The sequence below is a fragment of the Centropristis striata genome, chromosome 19 (assembly GCF_030273125.1).
Source record: "Centropristis striata isolate RG_2023a ecotype Rhode Island chromosome 19, C.striata_1.0, whole genome shotgun sequence".
NCBI lineage: Eukaryota > Metazoa > Chordata > Actinopteri > Perciformes > Serranidae > Centropristis > Centropristis striata.
Genome location: NC_081535.1, coordinates 2,373,337 through 2,387,391, shown reverse-complemented (window position 1 = coordinate 2,387,391; position 14,055 = coordinate 2,373,337). Strand labels below are relative to the sequence as shown.

The 14,055-nt window shown below is 36.6% G+C and overlaps 1 protein-coding gene across 1 annotated transcript in view; it reads left to right on the top strand.

The window, feature by feature from the left end:
• Positions 1–14,055, top strand: part of cacna1bb (calcium channel, voltage-dependent, N type, alpha 1B subunit, b) — a 336,559-nt gene that overhangs the window by 115,264 nt on the left and 207,240 nt on the right. The window contains exons 6-8 of the mRNA XM_059357455.1: positions 1,177–1,268; positions 4,469–4,621; positions 13,082–13,269. Coding sequence (XP_059213438.1) covers positions 1,177–1,268; positions 4,469–4,621; positions 13,082–13,269 — 433 coding nt within the window. The remainder of the gene's footprint in view (positions 1–1,176; positions 1,269–4,468; positions 4,622–13,081; positions 13,270–14,055) is intronic.

The following is a 14,055-nucleotide window of genomic DNA, read 5'->3' as shown; positions in this document are numbered from 1 at the left end:
AAAAGTTGCAGATTTACAAGATAAAAGTGGAAAAAAAGCAACTTTTTTCTCGCAGATTCACCACTTTAATCTCATAAACTTTTTTCTCTAAATATTACCCTCCTCCCCCGGGTCCGTATGTTTTTTTTACACATTCTGGTTGTATGTAATATCCTCCAATATTCTCTAGGGTTGAAATTTGCAAGTATTTCAACCACAGGTTAAATATTTATAATAAAAAACAAAAAGAAACTGCAACTATGATAACAAGCTTCAGATACTCGATACTTTTGAAAATGAGTATTGTATCCGGATACAACGTTTTAGTATTGATACTTTTTTGAGTATTGATACTTTTGACAACCCTAGTTGAAAGTGTGTGTCTCTTTTATATCTTTTGTAAATTCTATATTTTGTGGGTTTGTTTGGACAGAAGAAGTCTCTCTGGGCTCTGGGAGACGCTGAGTGATTGTTTGATTCCTCATCAAACAACAGATTAAACATCAAGTCATTTTAGTTTAAACCATTTTTGTGTGAACTAGAGGTGGGGAAAAATCGATACAGCATAGTATCACAATATTTTGCATGTCAATATAATACATAATTTAATCTTCAATTTATGCAGCATTTATAAAGTATTTGCTGGTCAATTATATGGCTATACGGTGTTTCTTTTGATGGAAAAAAGTTTTATTTAAACGGTAAAAAATGGAATAAAATGGCAAAATGTGAAATCAACAGTGGCAATGTCTTTTTACCGTAATATTAAAAAAAGTTCTATTGTATTTATTACGGTAAAGCTGCCAGTTTTTTTACCGTAAAAACAACAGTTTTTTTTTTTTACAATGTACAAAATCCAGATATAGCAGAAATGACAGACGAAATGAAATGAAAATAAATGGGAAAAGCGGCCAAGTCAACCAACATTTGAAGATATTTTCATTTCAGCAACAAAAACGTGTGAGTGTGTGTTGAAAGTGTGTGTCTCTTTTATATCTTTTGTAAATTCTATATTTTGTGGGTTTGTTTGGACAGAAAAAGTCTCTTTGGGCTCTGGGAGACGGTGATTGGTGCTTTTTCTTCTTCTATTATTCTACATAACATGTAGCGTGTGACAGCGTGACGTGTGTACCTATGCTCTGGTATTGTCTCATATATTTTTTAGATATTTACTGTGTGTGTGTGTGTGTGTTTCAGGATCTTGGCCACGGTGGGTTCAGACTTCGACCTGAGAACTCTGCGGGCGGTCAGAGTCCTCAGACCTCTGAAACTGGTGTCAGGAATCCCCAGTAAGTCAAACAACATTTTTTTCTTTGTCACTGTGTTTTTATTGGATTTTTCATACAAACAAAATCCAGATAGAGCAGAAATGACAGACATAATTATATCAAAATAAATGGGAAAGGCGGCCAAGTCAACCAACATTTGAAGATATTATCATTTCAACATTTGTACGATGTGGAAAGTTTGATCCATTTTGTTGCTCACATTAAATTTGAACATAAATATACAAAAGGGAAGAACGACACAGTCGCCCATAAAGTTAGAATAAAACATTTTTTTAGCTCTTTCCATGAAATTATTTAGTCACAATGTGATTTATTCTTGACAGATAAAGTGTATATCTTCTCAAAACTTTATTAATTTGCCTCTTCCAAACATATTACAATGAAAATTAAACCACACACTGTAAAAAAAAATCAGTTTAATTTACGGTAAAATTCCAGCAGATGAACTTCACTGTAAAAAATACAGTGAGTTGGTTTTCTACTGTAAATATCAAAAAACGGTAAAAACGGCAAAAACGGTAATTTGGACTGAAATGAAATTGAACTGTAATTTTAATTATATTTCTCCATTAATTTTACATAATTAAATTGGTTTTTTTTTGCAGTTTAAGTGATGTAAAATTCCTTGATTTAGGGTTATAAAGTGTCTACTACGGTGATATACAATCTTTAATTTTATGTCCTATTCCTGATGCAGTTTGACAGTGTTTTACTGTTATTTCTAATATGTCTAACATTTTTTTGCAGTGCAATAACCAGAGGATTGTGTCTGAAAACAAAATGACTCCAACTTTATGGGCTACAGTGTTTAATCGTTCTCCTTTGTTCTGTTGATCTAGTCTTTATTTCTCTGTCCTGCAGCTCTGTAGCTACACCTGTTAAACTCATTGACTTTGACCTGTACAACACTGAAATAAGGGTTGTGCACTACACACTTTAACTGAAGCACAAGAAAGCTCCAGTGAAGGCTGGAATGCTTTTTTTTTTTAGGATAACATGGTACCTATAGATTCCTCATTTCTAGTTTCATATAATATCATATGATCTCCAGTATCTTCATGAAAGTGAACCCGAAAAAATATTAAAATATTAACGGCCCGCTGGCTCTCGGATCACTAAATATCAATACTTGGTGGCCATGAATCTATATAATATTGCCACACAAAATATCGTGATACTATTCTGTATCGATTTTTTTCCCACCTCTAATGTGTCAATCATTTTAGGCTTTAACCCTCTGGAGTCCATCTATTTATTGAAAATACACGTTTTATTTAGAGTAATAACTTTATTTATATATCTGATATGTAGACAAGCTGAGAAAGCCAGTTAAAGTTCAATCATAGGAGCTTTCACAGAGTGACATTTATGTTTCTAGACCATTTTTAAAATGTGAATTTTCTTTCTTAATTTACATACAAAAGCAGCAGAAAAAATAATAAATAATGGAACTACAAAACAGTCTATTTGCGTGTATAAATGGTTAAAAAAAAAAAAAATGGTACATTTCCATAGACACCTGTGTCTTTTGTTTGTACTTTGGGTTCCTGGCAGCTTTATACTTAAAATAAAATGAAAAATCTGACTGGTAGCCAAGTTTGTGTGGAGAAAAATGAGACAGACTGGAAGATGCTGAACAGACAGAAATTAATGCAGGAAGTTGATGAATTTGAACCAAAATCTCCTGGACTACAGAGGGTTAATATAAACAACCAGTCCTGCAAAACTGCATTTATTATCTGTATTTGATTTATATTATATTCACTGTAATCCAAATAAACCAGGACTGTTTGGAAAAGATACAAGTTATTTTTTTCTTCATTGTTCCAAAGTTCCAAAAACAAAATTCTATTCATGAAGTATTAAATTCACACAGTAGTATATACAGAAATATACCATGTGGGATAATTATTTACTGAATGAGCAGAAAACATGATGTATGATGATAAATGTTGTTCTGTAGATATGAGCTGTCTGTGTGTGAATAGGAGGTTTTGCTGCATCATTTCCATTTTAATAATAATAATAATAATAACATTGTCATGACAATAAGAATCCTCAGCAGTCTAATTGCTGAGACCCGAGGTTGTTGACATTGTTAAAAAATAATGAGATGAGAAGAAAAACACGAGCGCTTGGATGATGAAACATTAAACATCTTCACAGTTTACAGAACAACTTAATTGCTGTGATGTTTTTCTCTCAGATCTTTGAATTACTCAGTTCAGTGTTAACACTAGAGAGAGAAACAAAGTCCAAAATAAAACCAAAGGTGCAACATTTACAGTTAGAAAAAATAAAATTCACCCTGAGAGGGAAGATAAATAGCTTTTACACAATATGGTAGCTATTTATGGACTATTATACCAAATATAATCCCATTAAAAATTAACAACTCTACATTTTAGAACACTCAACATCCTCCAAGTTGTGTTATTACTATTTAAATCATGGGTCTCAAACCCTTAATTACTTTTTTGGTAATTTTGTGTCTTTTTAAAAAATAATTTTGTGTCTTTTTTTGGTAATTCTATGTATTTTTTGTTCATTTTGTGTCCTTTTTAAGTAATTTAGTTTTTTTCAGTCATTTTGTGTCTTTTTTGTAATTGTGTGTCTTTTTTGGTCATTTTGTGTCTTTTTTTTAGTCATTTTGTGTCTTTTTTGGTCATTTTGTGTCTTTTTTAAGTAATTTAGTTTTTTTTCAGTCATTTTGTGTCTTTTTTGGTCATTTTGTGTCTTTTTTTAGTAATTTTGTGTCTTTTTTTGGTCATTTTGTGTCTTTTTTAGTCATTTTGTCGTTTTTTTCTGTCATTTTTTAAATGTCTTTTTTTAGTAATTTTGTGTCTTTTTTTGGTCATTGTGATACTGCCTCCAGCGGCCTCCAGGTAATTTGAGTTTGAGACCCCTGATTTAAATCTCTTAAATCTCTATTATTTGTAAACCTTATTACTATTGCTTTGGTATTTGATTTGACTCCACCTAGGATTTTGTTTGTTTGTTGGTCTTTTTCTTTTAATTGCTTTTATTTTTCTACCATCATTCTGTGCTTTCGTGTTGATTTGAAGCATAAATGAACATGTATCTCCTTTTTTTGGGATGTAAACGAAAGGAAAGAAAGCCCAATAAAGAGAAGTTGGAAAAAAACCCCACGAAGCTGCATTAATATCTAATTATCTTCTTCTTCTCCTTGTGTGTGTCAGGTCTGCAGGTGGTGCTGAAGTCCATCATGAAAGCCATGGTTCCTCTGCTGCAGATCGGCCTGCTGCTCTTCTTCGCCATCGTAATGTTCGCCATCATCGGCGTAGAGTTTTACATGGGAAAGTTCCACACCACCTGCTTCAAGATCGAGACCGGTGAGAGCAGCAGCAGCTAACATGATTAAGATCAGTGTATATGATGGAACCACATTTGCACAAATTGGCTTTTATGAAAAAAATTATCCAAGGTGCATGCCCTATTTCACCTTTTTGAACCGAATTACTGACATAAATAAACTTTCTATGATATTCTCATTTATTGAGATGCACCTGTGCAAACTGTTGCACACAAAAAAGCACAAAAATTTATTTAAAAAAAACGTTATTTTTGTCTTACCTTTACTTATAAAAAGTCCATGTGCTGCTCCTTCTGAACAAAAGCATCCATAACTTGTTTGTAGAAGTTTTTAAAAATAGGTTATAATATTTCATGTCCTTATTGAACCACCATCAATGTGAATGTTTAATGGATGTGTTCAATAAAGACATGAAATATTATAATTATTTGCATGTTATTAGGTTAAGCATGTTGTGTTTGACTTTAATCAGGACTTAGATGCAGATCAGATCACATTTTAAGTCGAATTAAAGCAGAAAACAGGTAATTTCAGAGGGTTCACATACTTTTTCTTGCAACATAAAGTATATTGCATGTTATATTCATGGCGGCGTCCATGAATGATTCATAATTTGTGGATGTTCATGATGAGAACCAGGCAGAACGTCTGAATCAGCAAACAGCAGAATGTCTGACAGCCGTTTGTCTCATGTTGGTTCTGATGGATGGTTTGTTCTCAGTGTTCAGACTGATGCTGCTGCTCCAACTACCTCAGATGGTCTTAATGAGTTTCACTTCACTCGTTCTTTCTGCTGCATGCAAGTGAGCAGCAGGAATACCTGACGTGGTGTTTTTTGCTGAGCAGCTTCTATGTTTTATCTCCTAAAACATGAGAGGTGGAAGGATTTTGAAATGCACAGTCAGTCGCTTACTGATTGGATAGAACACTAAGCAGGATGTGACATAGAAAACCATAATACCTATCATTGATCCAACTTCACTTTGAGCGTCCTGAGTTCTTCCTGAACGTCTACATATGTTTTTTTTCCAGAAAAATAAAAAAATAGCTTTGTTAGAGTGATCTAAAAAAACTGTTACATCTCCCTTTTTCAGAAATCTCCCTGCGTTTTTAATATGGGAGCCAATGAGGCTGTTGGTGGTGTTGGTGGATCATCTGTGTGTCCTACGCCCAAACTATAACTCTGACAGCTTTACCAGAGGATTGTGAGGGAGAAGACTAATTTTCCTACGTTTCTATGTACGTTTCATGTCACTTCTGACCCTGAGTTACAGGCCACGGTTTATTTCATCACTTTTTTTAGTTTTTTCTTTAGTGGCAGGTGAATCAGAAACAACAACAAAAAAAACATTTTTTTTTAAAAATCAAATACAAAAAGAAGATATTTTGTAGATCAAATGATGAAAGTATACAATGTGGAGAATAAGGTTTCATTGATTTAAATGGATCCTTATCTTCATTTAGTTTCTGCAATTCTTTTAAGGTTTTTCGCCATTTCCACGCCTCATACTTTAACAAACTCCTTCTACAGATTTAATCTGATCCACTTCAGACTGGTTCAGTACCATCACAAGGCCTTTGACATCAAAATTTATTAAAAGCTTTGCAGAGCGTCACACTATGGGGGCGTGGCATGGCGGCAAAATATGGCGTTTTGGCATAAAACACAAGACTGTATAACTTGACCATACAATGTCCAATCTGCCTCAAACTTGTCATGCATGATGATGGTTCATCACTGAACAGTTCTACATAACAATATTTCATAAAGTCCCGGCCTTTTTGATAAGCCACGCCCCCTTTTCCTAACTAACGAACTGATTGTCGTAAAGACTTGCATGAGGTGTCAGTGAACTCAGCAGAGAGTCCTTGAATACCTCGCCCCTTAAACGATAGCTGGACCTGGCGCTGCTTTAATTGATTCCGTTTGTTTCCAGTTGCAACTTCTACTTCTTTCATTGTGTTTTCTTGGATTACAGCCATGCACGATGTGTAAAAACTTCACTCTAGTCTGGTTTATTCCCTCCAAATAAAGCGCCTCAATTAGCATTTCTTTTTTGCAGCATTTCAAAGATGGCCTCTGATTTCCTTTACAATGAAATGGAAACACAACAACTGAGAGCTTCAGTGCAACTCTATCAAAGTTAAAACATGCAGCTTCATGTACCAACATCTCATCAGAGTGATGTGAGGGCTGAACACTGGACATGTTTGATGAATAAAGCATGGTGTTCTGGAGGAGAGCGGAGTGGTTTTAAGTCTGAAGAAGAAGAAATCTGGAACACTTTTACATGAACATGAGCCACGAAAACACTCCATATAGTCTGTGAGAATAAGAAAAGCCTCCTCCCCTGAGCAACAAAGCCCTGTCTCTGATAAATCACAGCCATGTTACTATTACAGCGTTGTTGTTATTATTATATGCAGCATTATAGTAATTACAGGAAACACAATCACTCTGCTGGGCTGAAGAGAGCCAGTGTGATAAAACTCTGAGGAGCTTTATTTCCTCTCTGCTGGTGTCAGAGAGAGTGTGAAGGCGTGACTGGAGGGCTGGAGGCCGGGCAGCTGTACAACATGTGGACCAGTGTGTGTGTGTGTGTGTGTGTGTGTGTGTGTGTGTGTGTGTGTGTCTCAGCCAGGGTCCTTGTAGTGGTGTGAGCAGTTGTGACAGGCTGCTAATGTACAGTACATGTGTTAGTGAGTTATTTTAGTCCTGAGACACAGCAGGGTTTGATTAACATCTTTATACTTGAAGGCTACTGTGTGTGTGTGTGTGTGTTTCTTTGTGTGTGTGTGTGTGTGTGTGTGTTCTTGTATTTCCTACATAATGAGGACCAGAACACGTGTTTAACCAACAGAGTGAGGACATTTTTGCAAAGTGAGGACATTTCGGCCGGTCCTCACTTCTTTAAAGGCTTTTTTTTTTGATTTGAAGACTTTATTTTAGGGTTAAAGGTTACAGTAAGGTTAGTGTTAGGAACATTTTCGTGAACTGAAATAAAAATGAGAGTTTTAAAAAAATGATAACTAACTGAAACTGTATTTTGTGGTTACAAAACTAACTAAAACTAACTAAAATTATAGTGAAAATGTCCTTCATTTTCGTCTTTGTCAACTTTTTTCATACATAATGAAGATGGATAAGGAAAAGGAAATAAAGGCAAAATTTACTGTGACCTCTTTTAATCTCCCACCCAACAAATACCCCATTACAAAAAACTACAACTAATAAAAACTAAAGTAAAACTAGCAAACTATCTCTAAAAATGCATTAAAACTAACTGAATTTAAAAACAAAAATTCACAAGGAAATTAAAACAAAAACTAATGAAAAAATCACTGTTCCAATGAGGGTCCTCACAAAGATAGAAGTACAAGAATGTGTGTGTGTGTGTGTGTGTGTGTGTGTATGAATTAGTGAGTCATAAGCAGGTAAGGCTGGATAAAGAGCTTGTGTATGTCTGAGTCTGTGCATGTTTTGGTTTTCTCTTGACGTGAGCTCTGGGTTTTTCAGGACTTCTTTGTCTTTTTGTCTCTGTAATTCTTCCTGCTGAGACTTTACATAAATAATAAACATCTTGTCATGAGCCATTAATTTGGTTCTGTTAAAGACACTCAGAAGGATTGAAGTGGATAGTTTCCCTTGTGACGTTAATTAGATTATGAACAAGCTCACAAAGTCTAAAGTGATTTAATATCTTCTGTAGATTTAAATTGACAAAGAGTATTTCAACTTTTTTCAGCTCACCAGTTTTTTATTAGGGCTGTTTCCACTACCGGGAAATACCCTGAATGAGGCGGTCTCACTCGCCGAAACGCCCCTAATTTGAATACGAGCCGTCCGGAGCGGACTTTTGACTGGACTATTTTAGTCCTTGTAGAGCAGGGTCTTTTTTCTCCTTTGAAAACAGCCTGCTTACTGATTGGATAGAACACTAAGCAGGATGTGACGTAGAAAACCATAATACCTATCATTGATCCGACTTCACTTTGAGGGTCCTGAGTTCTTCCTGAACGTCTACATATGTTTTTTTTTAAGAAAAATGAAAAAATAGCTTTGTTAGAGCGATGTAAAAAAACTGTTCCATCTCCCTTTTTCAGAAATCTTCCTGCGTTTTTAATATGGGAGCCAATGAGGCTGTTGGTGGTGTTGGTGGATCATCTTTGCGTCCTACGCCCAAACTATAACTCTGACAGCTTTACCAGAGGATTGTGAGGGAGAAGACTAATTTTCCTACGTTTCTATGTATAAATTATCTCTGAAGAGTGGAATTTGCGGCCTGGAGCGCAGTTTTCAAATTTCTTTTTTGACAGTTTTTTCTCTTCCTCTACACTCTGGTGATGATGTCACACACTCTGACATGAACATTCCGTGCAATACACACCCATTATAATCTCAGAATTTCTCCAAAAATGATCATGGTCATTGAACAGGGACTGATATAAAACTATATGACCTATCGAAACGTGGATTAATACACCGACACACAAGACTTGTGTCTACTGTTTAAAGTTTAAATGGAGTCTCTAGGTGAAATTATGCCGGAGAAGTAGATGTTTAAAGATCTCCAATTATTGTTCTTTTTCCCCTCATTTTTTTTGCTCAACAGCTATTGTTGTCTAATTATATATTTTTTTCTTTCTTCATATATATAATATACATAAAATATACAATTAAAATGTTCCCTTTTTTCTGTTCAATTATACCACCAAAACAAACTATTTTAGAGAAATAGCCCTAAATATTTAGCCACTGTGAAAGTGAACTGAGTGGAGTTGTTCCCGTGTCGCCGTGGTCACCGAGTGCGGCTGACGCAGCACCTGTCAGACGGAGCAGCAGACAGGTTTTACTGGAGAGACACCAGAGGGAAGTTGGCTGAGCATTCTGGCTCAGCAGATCATCGTTAAGAGCTGGCACGCCTTCTGATCCAGCCTCTATCCCTCATGAAACTCTGCTGCACAAGGCATCTGTTATACTCAGCACATTTACTCTGGTTTTTTCTGATCCCATCTGCTGACATGTGTGCCAGCAAGTCCTCTAAACAAACTCTCAGCACCTCCGTGTCCTCGCTACCTCGTCCCTCTGCCACTTCATAATCCCTCAAAACTCCAGCACATCTCGCTCAGTTAGATCACATCCACACTAAGCTGATGAATCACAGCTTTTACACATTCTTAATCAAATTTCATAGTTCATTGTTGCACAGAAATCAAAACCTGTCTGATGTTTGGGGGATTAATTAGGCAGGTGTGTAAAAAGAGACTTAAAACACTTCTGTTAGTGGGGCAGCATAGCTAACCTGTTGTTCATTTTGTGATAAAAGCTCCAAATTTGGTACATATATAGCTTAATATATTTGGAAACAGACTGGATATTGGACAATTGCATATTCACATTCTGATGACCATGGCGGGCAGGTTTCCAAAATGGCGGCCAGCTGTTCCAAGTAGATGGAACCTGGGCCTCCAAGCTGCTGTTACCATGGTTACAACACCACAAATATTAATTACAGAAAAGTTCGAGTGAAAATATGTTTTTTGACAATGTAAAACAATAAGAAATTAAAGAAAATGCAACAAAATGGGGAGATTCCTCTGCACACTGCAAAAAAGGTGTGTCTAAAAACAAGATAAAAACATTAAATGACAAGATTTGTTAAATTAAGATTATTAAATCTAGAAATAAGCATGTTGAACACTTAAAATAAGAAATGAACTCTTAAAACAAGATAAATTAAAGCTGCCAGCAGTGATGAACTGGCCCGAGCAGAGTGACCTGATGATTATTTGGTTCTTACCAAGATAAAAGAAAAACTTTAGATTTAGAAGTGTTAGATAATTCATCTTGTTTCAAGAGAGTTACTTTCTTATTTTAAGTGTTCAACATGCTTATTTCTAGATTTAATAATCTTAATTTAAGAAATCTTGTCAAGGTAAATTATCTGTCCATGCAGCAAGATAATTTCCCTCAGATCGAAACACCTTTTAGCAGTGTGTACGATGCTTTGTATCTGTAAGAAACATGGGATGGGACTCGTCACACTGAGTTGTGCACGTAAAGACCAATGAGCATCAATGAATCCTGGTCTGAGTCAGAGTCTTTAAGCCTTTGTGGTCTCTGGTGTGCTGGCAGCTGTAGATGCAGCTGTGAGTACGCTTTGAGTGAAAGATGTCAGAGAAAGTGTACAACAAAGATCTCACACTGACTGAGCCAGGTGGATAGTATCAAAAAAATAAAAATGACACAAAAAAGAATTTAGGACAAATTGTGATATAGAACAATTGAAATCAAATAAGAACCCATGCAAACTGCATGTTTTATCTTACATTTTATGTGAAGTAACTGCAGGAAAAAGGTGGCAGAGAATAATACAACAATCAAATCTCTTTTGAACTTTTTGTTTCTGATTCAAACTTACATGTCATATTCTTTTTCCTACCTGTACATTTGAAGTACAAGGATCTTTCATCTTCACCATCAAGGCCGAAAAAATACATTCAGTGAACATTTCACCAAAGTGTACATAGAACAATGGGAATCAAATAAGAACTAGGGCCAGGACTCGATTAAAAAAAAAATCGAATTAATTAGAGGCTTTGTAATTAATTAATCTAAATTAATCGCATTTTAATCGCATATAAATATTTGACCTGAGAACAGTGAGAAGTAATTTTTTTCACATGGATTTTTAGTATACCATTGAATAATGACTGAATTAGTTATTTTGTGCCCTTTTGGGGTCTTTTGGGGTCTTTTTGGGTCTTTTTTAGCAAATTTTTGTCTTTGTTTTTGTTATTTTGTGTCTTTTTTTGGATCATTTCCATCCGTTGGTTTTTAGTAACTAAATGTCCCATCATCAACCAAAGGTCTCATCAGCTTCTTCCTTCATGTTCACTGTGGTTTGTTGTTGTCTCAACTCATCAACGCTAGTTGGTGCTCCAGTATAATCGGTCCGCCTGAAACTCATCCAGTGAGAAACGTTCCGCCCTGCAAAAATAAGTGCGATTAAAATGCGTAAATTTTTTAACGCGTTAATTTTTGTGTAATTAATTCATCTTAATTAACGCGTTAAAGTCCCGGCCCTAATAAGAACCCATGCAAACAGCATGTTTTATTTTACATTTTATGTGGAGTAACTGTAGGAAAAAGGGGGCAGCTTCCAGATGTTGTGGGTGGAGAGCAGTGGCTGATATTAGCTGCTGGCTGGCTGCCTGAGCTACCAGAACAGTGGCGGTCTACTGGAGCATGCTGCTGCTGAAACGTGAGCCAAGCCAGAGGGGAACACTCTAAATCCACCTGTCCATCTCTGGGCAGACCTTCACCTGTGGTCAGGGGCTTTGTGCAATGAGTGACAGAATGAGGCTGCAGCCACACTCTGCATGATGGGGTGATGGGGTCAATGGTTCTCATTGAGAGGAACCAGTGGAGGTGGGAGGGGCACTGGGGAGGATGTCCCGCGATGTCTAATGACAAATTGTTAGGAGATCATGGGACGAGTCATGTCAGCGAGTGGCAGCAGAAGAAAGTTGAAGGGAAAAGACAGTTTGACTCTCTGATGTCCCCAAAGTCCTGACACAAATAAAACCTGTTGGGGGTAAAAATCTCCACAGTTGTTTAAGTGGCATTGAATATGAAAACACTTAATATTGTCAGTTACTTTAACAGATATTCATCCATCCATCCATCCATCCATCCATCCATGCATCCATCCATCCATGCGTCCGTCCGTCCGTCCGTCCGTCCGTCCGTCCATCCATCCATCCATCCATCCACCCATCCATCCATCCATCCACCCATCCATCCATCCATCCATCCATCCAATAGACACAAAGTGAAAATCCTTACCTGTTATAATTTGCATCCATCCATCATCTATTCATCTATCCATCCATCCATGCATCCATGCATCCATCCATCCATCCATCCATCCATCCATCCATCCATCCATGCATCCATGCATCCATGCATCCATCCATCCATCCATCCATCCATCCATCCATGCATCCATGCATCCATCCATCCATCCATCCATCCATGCATCCACCCATCCATCCATCCATCCATCCATCCATCCATGCATCCATCCTTTATCCATCCATGCATCCATCATCCATCTATCCATCTATCCATCGATCCATCCATCCATCCATCCATGCATCCATTCATCCATCTTTAGTTACTTTACAGGTCGAGATTTAACATAAAAAACAAGCAGCATACCTATCTATCCATCCATCCGTCCCTCTATCCATCCGTCCCTCTATCCATCCGTCCATCCATCCATCCCTCCATCCATACACCCACCCATCCATCCATCCGTCCATCCATGCATCCATGCATGCATCCATCCATCCATCCATCCATCCATCCATCCATCCATCCATCCATCCATCCATCCACACCCATTATAATTCCATCATCAGTAAATATTCATATCTAACCTGATTCCTCCCTCGTTGTGTTCCCTGTGATCAGGTGAGAGAGCAGCAGAGTATCCTTGTGGTCTGGAGCCCCCGGCCCGGCTCTGCCCTAACGGGACCGTGTGCAGAGAATACTGGACTGGACCTAATTTTGGCATCACCAACTTTGACAACATCCTGTTTGCGGTGCTGACGGTGTTCCAGTGCATCACCATGGAGGGCTGGGTGGACATCCTCTACAACGTGAGTCTATTCACACTATTAAGGCTTCTGAATGGCGTTGTTAGAAGTTTAAGCATGGTTTCTGTTTTTGTTCACATGTTCTTTATCAGCTGTCTCTTCCTCCTGAGTGGCAGGGCTCAAGTACTTCCTGTTAGCTGCTGTGTTTGTTGGTTGATGTGCCTTTAAATGCTTTGATGCACAACATGGTCTAAAGTGACCGACTACATTTTTATGTTCTATATCTTTGCAATATATTAATTTCATCATTCAGTATTGCAGGTTTTCCTCAATCAACTTGTTCTTATCATCATATGCCCTAATTTTTGTTTTCATTTCTTACTTTTTGAATAAAAACACTTTTTGTACCACTACGCTTCTAATGTACAAGGTCATTTTTAGACCCATGTTGTGCATTAGAAGGTGTTTATATGTTGTCACCAGTTTAAAACCTGACAAAGAAGACACAAATATTAACTCTTATTTTGTTAAATTGGTGTTTTTTCCTATGGAAATTATTATTTGGTGGCTCTAATAAGTCTCAAATGTTAAAATATGTGATTTTCCAATGTAATCTGGTGGTTCTAACAACTCTTTTAAAGTTAAACCTTCAAAATAAGACAAACATAGTTACACATATACTCACATTGTTAATTTAGTGAATCACTTTTTGTATCACTACGCTTCTAATGCAAAAGGTCATTTTTGTAAACTTGATGTAATAATACAAAAACTATTTTTCTTCATAAAATATGAAAGGAAAAATGGATATAATGATCTGTTGTTATAATAAAGAAAAATATATTCAAA